The sequence below is a fragment of the Dendropsophus ebraccatus genome, chromosome 12, assembly GCF_027789765.1.
Source record: "Dendropsophus ebraccatus isolate aDenEbr1 chromosome 12, aDenEbr1.pat, whole genome shotgun sequence".
NCBI classification, from domain to species: domain Eukaryota; kingdom Metazoa; phylum Chordata; class Amphibia; order Anura; family Hylidae; genus Dendropsophus; species Dendropsophus ebraccatus.
In genome coordinates this window covers 66,457,832-66,470,711 of record NC_091465.1, presented here as the reverse complement: position 1 = coordinate 66,470,711, position 12,880 = coordinate 66,457,832, and the positions used below count along the sequence as shown (strand labels likewise).

The 12,880-nt window shown below is 42.2% G+C and overlaps 1 protein-coding gene across 1 annotated transcript; it reads left to right on the top strand.

The window, feature by feature from the left end:
- Positions 1-427: 427 nt before the first annotated feature.
- Positions 428-934, top strand: LOC138768738 (achaete-scute homolog 2-like). Its single transcript, XM_069946693.1, has one exon. The coding sequence runs from the start codon at positions 428-430 to the stop codon at positions 932-934; it is 507 nt and encodes a 168-aa protein (XP_069802794.1).
- Positions 935-12,880: the final 11,946 nt, after the last annotated feature.

The window sequence follows — 12,880 nt, the reverse complement described above, 5'->3', positions numbered from 1 at the left end:
GACCATATTGTGCACCACTGCAAACACAGCTGTCCATCACCGGCTCTAACAGGCGGGAGTTTGTTCCTTTTTTTCTCTCTCTCTCTCCCCCCTCCTGGGATTTCTTGAGAAAGTTTAAAGGAAGGAGGGATCAGTCAATGAATAGAAATCTCTAGTGAAAGTAGTGTAAGGTGATTGGTGGGAGGGGGTGTTATTGAGCTGGGAGTGGGATATACACTGCGGTGCACAAGGAAGTGCACGAGAGACATGCCATGACCGGCTGACAGGGGTGTTACCTCCTCCCCGCAGATCCTGGCTTATTGCAGGATACGACTCAGCACAGGTAGAAGAGCGACAAATCAGATCATTGCCAGGGAGGCAGCTAGAGGTCTCATTCCTTGTGTGATAAACTCCTTGAAGAGCTAAGCACCTGTTCTACCTCACCTCAATGGAGACTTCAGAGGAGCAGAAAAGCCCAGAGAGCCAACCAAGGACTATGCGCAAAGGTAGCGGACGCTCAGGATCCCCGCAAAGGCTGAGGTGTCAACGGCGTAGTGGTTCCTGCGCCTCCAAGACCGTCGTCTCCTCCACCTCTGAAAGACGTAACGAGAGGGAGAGGAATAGGGTGAAGTTGGTCAATCTTGGTTTTGCTAAACTCAGACAGCACGTACCCCAAGCTCAGGGTCCCAACAAGAAGATGAGTAAAGTGGAGACTCTACGGTCAGCTGTTGAGTATATACGTGCCTTACAAAGCCTTCTTTTGGATAGGCAGTCAGGAGTGGAGACACAAGGAGGACCAAACTCTGATGGACTCTCACCATGTGGCAGCACCTGCTCGGTGGACTCAGGGTCCATGCCTCTGTCACCGGGGTCTTGTTCATCAGAGGAGTGTTCCCGGGAGGACAGCAGTGTGTCAGATGCTGACTTCTTCTTGACGTTGCATGGCTGGGGATAGCATCATTATGAGGTAGGTGCATCTGTAAGAACATCATTTACCAGCAGCCAAACTAAGCACCTACCTAGGGAAGCATCATATCGGTTGCCTGGATATTTGGGACAAGAGGGTAAGAGTACAGGATTCAGGGTTGGTTGGTTGACCACAGCTCATGGTTGTATTCTATATATGATATCAGTCTATATGCATACTCTATGCAACAATAGCATTAGCTTCAGTGGCCCCAACACCGGATCTTGGGGACCAATTGTTTCAAAGTATGAATTACAATTTGTAAGACCTGCAATATACCTCAATTGTCAGTCATGGAGAAGCCTTTTAGTTATATTTTTCCACAAGATCTGACAACAGTAGCGACTACAATAGTCAAAATGTCACATAAATTACCCCTAAGGGTGTGTACACAAATAGCTGGGGTCATACATAATTCTTATGGTTGACTTTTTTCCATGGGAAAACGTCTCGGTCTTGCGACATGTACATAAGTATGTGTGAGAAAGATGAATTATGAAATCTCCCACCGAGAGGGAGGACGGTCCTGTATCTGATGACCTGTAGGTGGCACGTCCAACATGGCACCATGTGACAATTACAAAGACTCTAGTCATGTGTGTTCTCCTATATCAGAAATCTCTGGGCTATCAATGTGACCCAGTGATCCCCAACCTGTGGCTCTCCAGCTGTTGCAAAACTACAACTTTTGGGATCACTGATGTAATGTATAAGAACTCCCCATGCTCACAGCCCATGCTCTTCTATGTATGCTGGATAGCTGTAGACCAGTGGTCCCACACTCACAGCTCCCCTGATGTAGCGAAGCTACAACTCCCAGTATGCCATGTCGATGCAAGTGTAAAAAGTTAACATAGCAAAAGTCCAACTCTGATGGCCATGACGCCATTATAAAATGGAATGGTCTCCACCAAGATACCACGGTGATGTCCCTTATCCCCTACCATTAGGCTATTAGATCTGACTGCAGTTACTCTGCTCAATACTAGGTTGTTGCACCCCTCTTAACTACAAACCAGAGCCGCGCTGTTTCTTCTATCCCAAATGTGTCAGCAGATGTTGCAAAGGATTATTGGTGAGATATTGCATGGTACCAGTAATGTCATATTGACATACCAGTCAGTGTGAGGGGAACTATAAATCCCAGGATGCTCACGATCTGTCTATCTCAACCTACTCTGCTCTCCTCTTTTTGAGTTCTGAAAGGCAAATATAATGTGTGGAGTGGTGGCCACATTGTCACTTTGCTTGCCAAGAGGATAACCCAAGGCCGTTTATATCTGATTTTCATAGACGTACAGGTAGATATTGGCTGTGCGCTTTTAGAAGACACTCATCTAAGCATATCCATCCATCATCAATTTTGACAGGAGGGGGATTATTTTAAAGGGAAAGTCACGGGCACCTGATCACAGCATGGGAAAATTCTACTGCATTGAGGTCAATAGGCATCTGCGGGAATGACTGTGGCCACCAACAGGGGGTGCTGTTCTTTTCAGGGGCTCTTTAATTTGGCTACTAGAAAATAGAGGGATCCCATTTAGGTCATCTTCTTGCAGGTCATGAGTAATATTAAAGTTAGTTTTTGCCTTCCAGATGGTTTAATGACAATAGAGGGGACTAGCTGTTATAAGCAGGGAGAAGGCACCAATAAGGCCTGCTAATACAACTCCACTCCATTCACTTCAGTAAAATAGTACCGTACTACCACACACAGGCAGAGGACAAGAGTGGCGCTATTCCTGGAAGATAGCAGCTATGGTTTTCTAATCCTGGATACCCCCTGGGAACCTGTTACCCATACAGGTCCCTATAATAATGGATGCAATTGGATGACTAATAGAACAATGAACATACGTAGCAGGTCTCTTCTCTTTTTTAGCCCATTTGGCCAGTCAGCAGTGATGGATAATGGTTGGCTCGTAGTAAGCCTGGCACATTGTCACGTAATCTCTCCTGGTGCTGACCGCCATCACATGTTATGTGCTTTACTGTGGCATCTGTAGCCATTATATAGTATTATTACACATCTTACACATACCTCTAAGGGGAAGGTTCTCTTTTTTTCCTTTTCTCTTATCTCACTAGCACTTGATATTTGTAAGAATGAAAATTACAGGGATACTGGGCAGTAAGGCATCATCCCTTTGGTAGAGGAGCTAAATCTCCTGTAAGCATGGCCGACCATGTGCTGAGGTCCTGGCTGTTTACTGACACTCTCCTCCTTTTATTGGGAGCCTGCTTCTGTTTACTGATCTTCTTTCTCCTCAGACTCTAATGCGCCCGGCCTTCATTCTTAAGAGTTTCTTTATTTGTGAACTTTATCCCTCATGACTTTAGGAATCTCTCTGTTTTCTTAATCTGGCTTTGTGAATCACAGGCTCTGATCTGTCTCTGAGGGTTGGGAGTCTCATTGGGATCTCTGAGCTCAGGGAAAGCCCTCTGCTGCCTTCATATCAGTATCTGCTCCTCTGCTGCCTCCATATCAGTATCTGCTCCTCTGCTGCCTCCATATCAGTATCTGCTCCTCTGCTGCCTCCATATCAGTATCTGCTCCTCTGCTGCCTCCATATCAGTATCTGCTCCTCTGCTGCCTCCATATCAGTATCTGCTCCTCTGCTGCCTCCATATCAGTATCTGCTCCTCTGCTGCCTCCATATCAGTATCTGCTCCTCTGCTGCCTCCATATCAGTATCTGCTCCTCTGCTGCCGATGCCAGTGTAACAAGAATATCTATCTATCTATCTATCTATCTATCTATCTATCTATCTATCTCCTATCTATCTATCTATCTATCTATCTATCTATCTATCTATCCATCCTAACATCTATTTTTTATCTATCCGTCTATCTCCTATCTATCTATCTATCTATCTATCTATCTATCTATCTATCTATCTATTTATTCATCCTAATATCTATTTTTTATCTATCCGTCTATTATCTATCTATCTATCTATCTATCTTATATCTATCTATCTATCTATCTATCTATCTATCTCCTATCTATCTATCTATCTATCTATCTATCTATCTATCTCCTATCTATCTATCTATCTATCTATCTATCTATCTATCTATCTATCTATCTATCTAAATCAGAAGAATACCGCAGCCCTCATGGGATAGAATTCAACACAACGGTTGCGGTTTGGGGAAATAAACACGTTGTGTTGAATTCTATCCCATGAGTGCTGCGATATTCTTCTGATTTATATAACTTATACCGGGTGGTCACTGGTATATACCACCTGGCACCACATTCATCGCTACACGAGTGCTGCATTCATTCTGAATTTCTTATCTATCTATCTATCTATCTATCTATCTATCTATCTATCTATCTATCTATCTATCTATCTATCTATCTCTCTCTCTCTCTCTCTCTCTCTATCTATCTATCTATCTATCTATCTATCTATCCTAATATCTATTTTTATCTCCTATCTATCTATCTATCTATCTATCTATCTATCTATCTATCTATCTCCTATCTATCTATCTATCTATCTATCTATCTATCTATCTATCTATCTATCTATCTTATCATCTATTTCTTCTATATCTATCTATAGATGTATAACTTTCTGAACCTGGAAAAACCCAGCAACTCACCTGAATGTAGTGCTAGGCAAGAATTATAGAATGCTTTACCTGCCATCTAAACAAATTTGGAGCTGGGGTCCCATGGGATTGCAACGTTTTTTTGGAATCCTTCTTGGTTAAAGTGGACCAGTCATCAGCTTTTTGCTGACTAAAGTAAAGGTAGTGTACAATACAGTATTTACCCTGAATCAGTAGATATCACTCTTATTTCAATCCATCACTCCAGTGCTGAGGTTTAGAAGGTTTATGCACATTAGGAGATAAAGCCCAGTAATGTTAACCCCTTAAGGACAGAGCCAATTTCGATTTTTGCGTTTTTGTTTTTTCCTCCTTGTGCTTAGAAGGCCATAGCACTTGCATTTTTCCACCTAGAAACCCACATGAGCCCTTATTTTTTGCGTCACTAATTGTACTTTGCAATGACAGGCTGAATTTTTGCATAAAGTATACTGCGAAACCAGAAAAAAATTCAAAGTGTGGTGAAATTGAAAAAAAAACCCGCATTTTGTTTATTTGGGGGAAATGTGTTTTTACGCCATACGCCCTGGGGTAAAATTGAATTGTTATGCACGTTCCTCAAGTCGTTACGATTAAAACGATATATAACATGTATAACTTATATTGTATCGGATGGCCTGTAAAAAATTCAAACCATTGTCAACAAATATACGTCACTTAAAACCGCTCCATTCCCAGGCTTATAGCGCTTTTATCCTTTGGTCTATGGGGCTGTGTCAGGTGTCATTTTTTGCGCCATGATGTGTTCTTTCTATTGGTACCTTGATTGCGCATATACAACTTTTTGATCGCTTTTTATAACAATTTTTCTGGATTTGATGCGACCAAAAATGCGCAATTTTGCACTTTGGGATTTTTTTGCGCTGACGCCATTTACCGTGCGAGATCAGGAATGTGATTAATTAATAGTTCGGGCGATTACGCACGCGGCGATAGCAAACATGTTTGTTTATTTATTTATTTGTTTACTTTTATTTATAACCTGGGAAAAGGGGGGTGATTCAGACTTTTATTAGGGGAGGGGGCTTTTTATTGACAACAACACTATATATATTTTTTTTTTACACATATACTAGAAACCCCCCTAGGGGACTTCTAGTATATACACTTTGATCTCTCATTGAGATCTCTGCAGCATAGATATGCTGCAGAGATCCATGAGATAGGCACTCGCTTACTTCCGGCTGCTGCAGCTGGAAGTAAATGAGTGCCGAGTCGGGGACGGCGCCATCTTGGAGCGGTCCCCGGCCGGCTTCAGAAACGGAGATCGCTCCTCCGGGATAACATCCCGGGGGAGCGATCTCCGCCACTAGACACCAGGGAGACGCTGGATCCGGTAATCGGATGCAGCTGTCATGTTTGACAGCTGCATCTGATTACTGTATTAGCGGGCAAGGCGATCGGACCGTGCCCGATAATACCTACGGTCCCGGGCTACAAGCGGCACCCGGGACCGCTGCGGTTCAGAGCGGGGTCGCCGTGCGGCCCCGCTCTGAATGCCCTTACCGGCAATAGGGCGTACCTATATGCCCTTTGTCGTTAAGGGGTTAAAGGGGTTATCCAGTGCTACAAAAACATGGCCACTTTCCCCCTACTGTTGTCTCCAGTTTGGGTGGCGTTTTGAAACTCAGTTCCATTGAAGTAAATGGAGCTTAATTGCAAACTGCACCTGAACTGGAGACAGTAGGGGGAAAAGTGGCCATGTTTTTGTAGCACTGGATAACCCTTTAAGCCTCTCTCTCCCTCCTAACTACTGCCCCTATGTCCACCCTGTTTAGATTGACAGGCTGGACTTTTGCAGCCCAGGGAACACCCTGTGGGCTTTATTTCCTAATTTGCATGTAAATTTTATATCTCAGCCCTGGATTGACGGATTGAAATAAGAATTTTATTCTTTAGGCAAAAAGGTAAACGGTCTGTAATAAGGTTGGGAGAACATGGCTTATAGTCACACATAACCAGCCACCAGTCTCGGTGTACTTGATTTTTTGGGGGGCATAGTGATAGAGACATATACAAATTGCAGTGTTATCCTAAATTGCATTCATCTATATGTAGCTATGTTAAGGCCCAACACAAACATGTCAAAAGTTGAGTGTTCACTACCCAGCATACTGCTCTATGACACTCATTGGAGGAGACAGGCTCCATAAATTTAGTGCACAACCTGACTTCTGCAATGAGTTGGATAGAGCAGCAAGCCGGGGAGAGAAACAGTCATCCACACACTTCCCCCAACTCTATCCAGTGATCGGTAAGGACTGGACCCCTCTGTGACACGCTTTAATAAAATGTTTATGGCCAAAATAGTGCCACATCTGTCCTCAGGATGTGTGTGGTATTACAGTTCAAGCTAATTTTTGAATCTATGTATGGGGAAGATGTTCTTTAATGTGTGTTGCCCTCTACATGTCTACAATGACTCTTTTTCTTTTCTTTCCTTTAGGTCAATAGTGAGATCCGGCTCTGAATCAAAATTTTTGTAACACTATTTCTCATCGGGAGCGAAACCAATTTGTGGGACTTTTAAAATGCTAATATATAGAGACCGTTATTTATGCGTGAAGTTGTACATATATGTTTGCCGGCGATGGACTCTACTATTTGTAATTAGGAGGGTAATATGTTTGGTTAAATCAGTATTTTTGGTATGTTGAGGGGTGCGTGGTAAGCCCCTATTTAAGCGGCTTTGTATTTACTATGTACTCTTTGATTCTAACTTGGAGGGACCACAAATCCACCTTTGGAGAAGGGCTTTTAAGTGCGACCTATTGTATACTGAAATCCCCATCGCTTTCTATGGATCTGAAAAGGCACTGTTTGCTGAGAGCTTTCTCTCGCTCCAGGCTACATAAAGGACTGAATCTCGCAGCCATATTCATTCTCCTAATGGATACGAGAGTAAACAGACCCAGACAGACCCTGTATAGTGCAAAAGGCAAAGAAAATCTCTGAATAATATATACATCAAAAAGCCTTTTTGGCGGTTTAGTACCTCAGTGACAGAGATGGGCCATTGCATTGGTTGTCGGATTATAGTAAGTGCACCGTGACCTATTAACCTTTTCATTAAAGCCTCTGCCCGCCATATTAGTGCCACTCAATTTACAGCAAAATTCTTATAATTCCCTTCTCACCACTAGTAGGCCTTCCACTAGTCTAAGATAGAATATGGCCCACCAGCTACAACTCTTTGGCCAATATGCACTTCCAGTCACCGCCTGTCTATGGCCATTACACTCCCATATCTGTCTCTCGGACATGTCAAAAGTTTTGATCGGTTGGAGTCTCTGTGCTTACACCCTGACTCATCACCGCAACGAGTGAGAAGAAGTGCAAGACTGAGCGCTTTTCTCCCCAATCTCTGTTTGTGTCATATGAGATGGCCATAGAGTAGTCCGTCTTGGTCATGTGCATAGAACTAGGAGAGACTTGTTTTAGTGATCGGCGGGGGGCAAGAATACCCAGACCCTGACCTATCAAAACTCTACATGTCTTTAAAAGTTTTTAAAGTAATAGTTCTCATTAGTTACTAGTTACAGTCCCTTCTCCCAACACCTACTGCCAGTGAGGGATTGCCCAGCATCACCTACTTATACCTCATACAGTCACTCTGCTCAAATGGTTCACAGCTACATTACTTCTCAACATACACTGCCAATTCTATGGTTGCTCACCAATACAGGGTTACACAATACTTTAAGGGCCTTATAACATGGGGCGATAATCGCTTAAAAAATCGTTAGATCATCGTTTTGTGTAATATCAGGCAATGATTAAACAACCAACGAGAATCGTTTGATTGTTTGATAGAATCTGGACCTATTTTCATCGTTGATCATTTTCAAATCGTTCGAACATCGGTGTACTAACACGATCATCGCCTGGTGTAATAGGGTAAGCGATTTAAGATAATTCGTCATAGCAGTCGTTTGAGATCGGTTATCGTTAGTTGCCGAAAAATCACCCAGTGTAATACCACCCTAAGGGTCCTATTAGACGAAGCGATTATTAACAATAAACAATCGCATACAAGATCGTTTATCATGAACCTGAAATTGTTCACCATAATACACAGAACGATAGTCGTTAGATACGATCGTTACAATGATTGTTACTGCGCTCGTTTACTCCATCTGGTCCCAGCAAAAGAAGGAACGATTTGGAATTAAACGGAACGATTAGCGAACAAATGTGGAATTACATCGAACATTTGACGATGATTCTAAGGTCAGATCTAAATGAACGATCAATGATGCACAAACTATTTTTGGATCGTTGCCTGCAATTACACAGGGCGGTTATCGTTTAAATTCGAACGATTTAACGATTTTCAGCCTGATAATCGTCCCGTGTAATAGGGCCCTAAGTGCCTCTACTGGACCTGGCCAATGCATGTCCCACCAGCCATAATAGCTCACTCCTTCATGCACTACCCACTACCAACCAATGACCCAGACTGCCAAACAATGGCCCATATGTCATGCAATATTTATACGTATCTACCTCCAGTTTCTAGTACTAGTCGCTCCAGACTTACCTTTGTAATTTGTTAGTCAAAGCACTGATCCTTGGGATTCCTTATGACATAGATATATTTGCATTGAAACTTGTATGTTGTTTGTTCAGTCACCTACTCCAAAGCCACAATGCACATTTGGACTTTCTGGGGTTTTTTCAAAAGAAGAATGTAGAAACCCATCAATCATGGCAACTGTCTGAACTGGAGACAATTCTCTATGTAAATAGAAGAACATGAGGAGAGGACCCTCACTTCCCCGACCTCGTCCCTGGCCTGTAAAGACTTGTGCCTATAAACTGTCTGACATCCAGGGAATCGGCATTGAGCATCTTTTATCTCCAAGTGCATGATGGGATTGCACTTTAAACATGGATGTTTCTGGATCAAGGTCATACTGCCTAGAACGACAGACATGCCCGTCGATTCCCGAACTCGTTATTTATTTGTAGATATTTTCTTTTTACTTACAGATTTTCTAACCCGCACATTAAGCTATTTTTCTAATTAAAAACAAAAACTTTTTTTTTTATTGTATCATAACTTGTGTTCTCTTAATCTAGAAATTAAGAGATAGTTGGAAAACGAAAACTATAAAACAGTAGCGTTTTTAAGGCGGAAAACATTGTTCTCTTTTCTCACCATTGGTTGTGATCCTTAAAGGGGCTGTCCACTTTAGACAATCACTTTTCTTTAGAAGAATTGTCTAATTCCTGTCCTCAGTTTGGCTGTAGTTTTGCAGCTCAGTTCCATTGATGTGAATGGACCTGAATTGTAATACCGCACACAATCTGAGGACAGTGGTGGCGCTGTTTTTGCAAGAAAGTAGCTGTGTTTTTTTCTTATCAGATACATCATGTCCTCTAGAGCAATAACAAATTCTTTAGTCCACTCAGACGTATAAATAAGGGCCCTAAAAGGAGCCCCCTCCAAAATGGTATAATGAAGTATGTCATTTGGCAATATGTGATAGTAAAACTATAGTAAGACGAATAGAGATGAGCAAACCTAGTGCATACCTGGGTTCATCTGAAACCGAGCATGGGGCATTTGATTACCAGTGGCTGAAGAAGTTGTATGCAGCTCTAAGGGTGCCAGGAAAACATGGATACAACCATAGGCTTCCAGGACTCTCTAGTGCTACATCCAACTTCTTCAGACCCCAGTACTCAAATTGTGGTCAAGATTTGCTGATCTAAAAAAAACTGATCTGTAACTAAGTTATAATTTTAATTTAATTTAACTTATCATTTTAGGTACCGCAATGGGGTCTTCATACTGCCCTAGTCTCCTTACACCAGACCATGACAGCAATGGCCATATGTGGAGTAAAGTCATTGTCTTCTGACCAAATTCTGTAATATAAGGAGCATTTATTTATACAGAAAATAGGGCAGAGCAATGAATAAGGGGATGTTGCTCTCCTGGCTCATGTACAATACAAAATCATATTGATATAGCATTACACTTCATAGACATGCTTAGAAGGCTAAGACCAAATAACCACTGACTGTTTACATGAATGTGACTATCCTCAACTTCCCCTCCTAGGGTACAGGAGCCTCCATAACAAACCTCAAAATGTGGCCTCCTTATAAGGTTTATTCTGTCCATACAGAATCTGGGGAACCAGAGCTGGAGCCACCCACAATAGACTCATGAGACCCAACCACAACAAGGTGTATAAGGTCTGAAGTTGACCCTCTCAATTGCTATTGATAACAAGTGTGTGTGTGTGTGTGTGTGTGTGTGTGTGTGTGTGTGTGTGCGCTGTGATGGCAACAGGGTTTATTATAATAATCTGAGCATTAAAGCTAGGTCGGCCGAGCCGGTGCTCCGGCAGAATGGGGAACGCCCCAAATGGTCCGAAACAGCTAATTAGCATATTAGCAATTACCAGAAAACGCCACTATATCGGACCCCACAGAAATAGGACTTACAGCCCTGGAATCCGGAGGTAAATAGCGTCTGGTTCATATCAGCAGGTTCACTAGCCCGAACCTGCTGGTGGTGCCGCTTTAAGCCAACAGTAAAAATACCCAGACCCTGACCTATCAAAACTCTACATGTCAAAAGTTTTTTAAAGTGATAGTACTCATTTAATCTTACTATGATACCCACTAGTTACGGTCCCCCTTCTCCCAACACCTACTGCCAGTGCGGGATTGCCCTGTAATGCTAAAAAAATACCAACATCACCTACCTATACCTCATACAGTCACTCTGCTCAAGTGGTTCACAGCTACACTACTTCTCAACATACACTGCCAATTCTATGGTTGCTTACCAATACAAGGTTACACAATACTCTAAGGGTCCTATTAGACGAAGCAATTTTTAACGATAAACGATCGCAAACAAGCGCCACCACAGGGGAAATGAAGCATTACAGTTTTTATTGAAATCATTGTGCTGTCAGGATAATACATGAACATGCTGGGGCAAGAGATGCTTTAGGTAGCCTCTTGCGCTCTGTCCCATGGAACCCCTTTGTATGAACTCAAAATTACTCCAATAACCCCTTTATGTTTCTACGTCTCAACACAAATTACATACTGGAGCCAGAATTTGTTAAACAATGAAATTCCCTTAGAGCAAAATATGCTTTGGATCATATTAATATTGACTTTAGCCAGAGGGAAGTTGTTCATAGTATTACGTAAAGAACCTTTGCAGGAACTTATTTATTCCACACAGAATATTGCATATGCTGAAACATTTTTTTTCCTTTTTAAATTTTACATCTGTATTTTTTCTTTCAGGAACTAAATGAGGTCACATAGAGTAATTGGTTATAATGGGCAAGCTCAACATTTAGGCTTTGTTCACACACAGTAAAATAATATCAACAATGTGTGAACAGGTGAAAAAAATGCAATTTTTTTTTTTTTTTTTTTTGCAATTTTTTTATTTTATTATTATGTTGAAAAAGGGACAAGATTAAAGACAACCTCAGATGAACAACAACACTCAGCAAAAGTAGGCCAGAAATGGAAATGCTAAGGGTGAAAAACTAAGTGCACCCAATGAATCAATGGCTTGTAGAGCCACCTTTAGCAGCAATAACATGAAGTAATGGTTTTCTGTATAATTTTATCAGTCGTTTAATGACAATCATTTATTGATCATTTAATGACAATGGCCGTTATACGAAAAGCGGACGTTATTTGTCATTTTGACAGTGTGTGTGAACATAGCCTTCAGCTTTTGGATAGATGGCCTCACATGTGACTTTAGAATACTCATAGAGAGGAGCTTATAGTCAACTCATTAACTGCAAGGTGCCCGGGTCCTATGGCTGCAAAACATGTCCAATTCATCACCTCTCCACCTCTGTTTGTGCCGATACCTCTTTGGTCTCATCTGCCAAAAGAACATTGTTCCATGAGGCAATATGGTTTGATAAAATTATATACCAACATCCTGGCGTTGGTTTTTAAATGTAGCCGAGAGGCATTAGTATCAGCCATAGGTGTGAGGTGCAGCAGCTCCTTTCTCTCCTTGTCCGTATTTTACTTTTATCCCCTTTCTGAGTGGCTAGCACTCCTCCTGGTAGGACCCATGTGACCACAATTAGCAGAAAGCACCTGTGAACACATGGTAAGTACCTCCTAGTTCTCCCATTCTGCCTTCGGTGCAGTGGTAAGTGGTAAGACCTTGTTTACACTTGTAATGCTTGGTGGCCACCTTCACCGCCGGCAGCTGCTGCTGAGTTTGGGGGGCCCTTGGGGTTTGGTTCTGTGACATTGGGGTTGCAGGGCCGTTCTATGGCCTCCCTTCCCTGCTTGCGC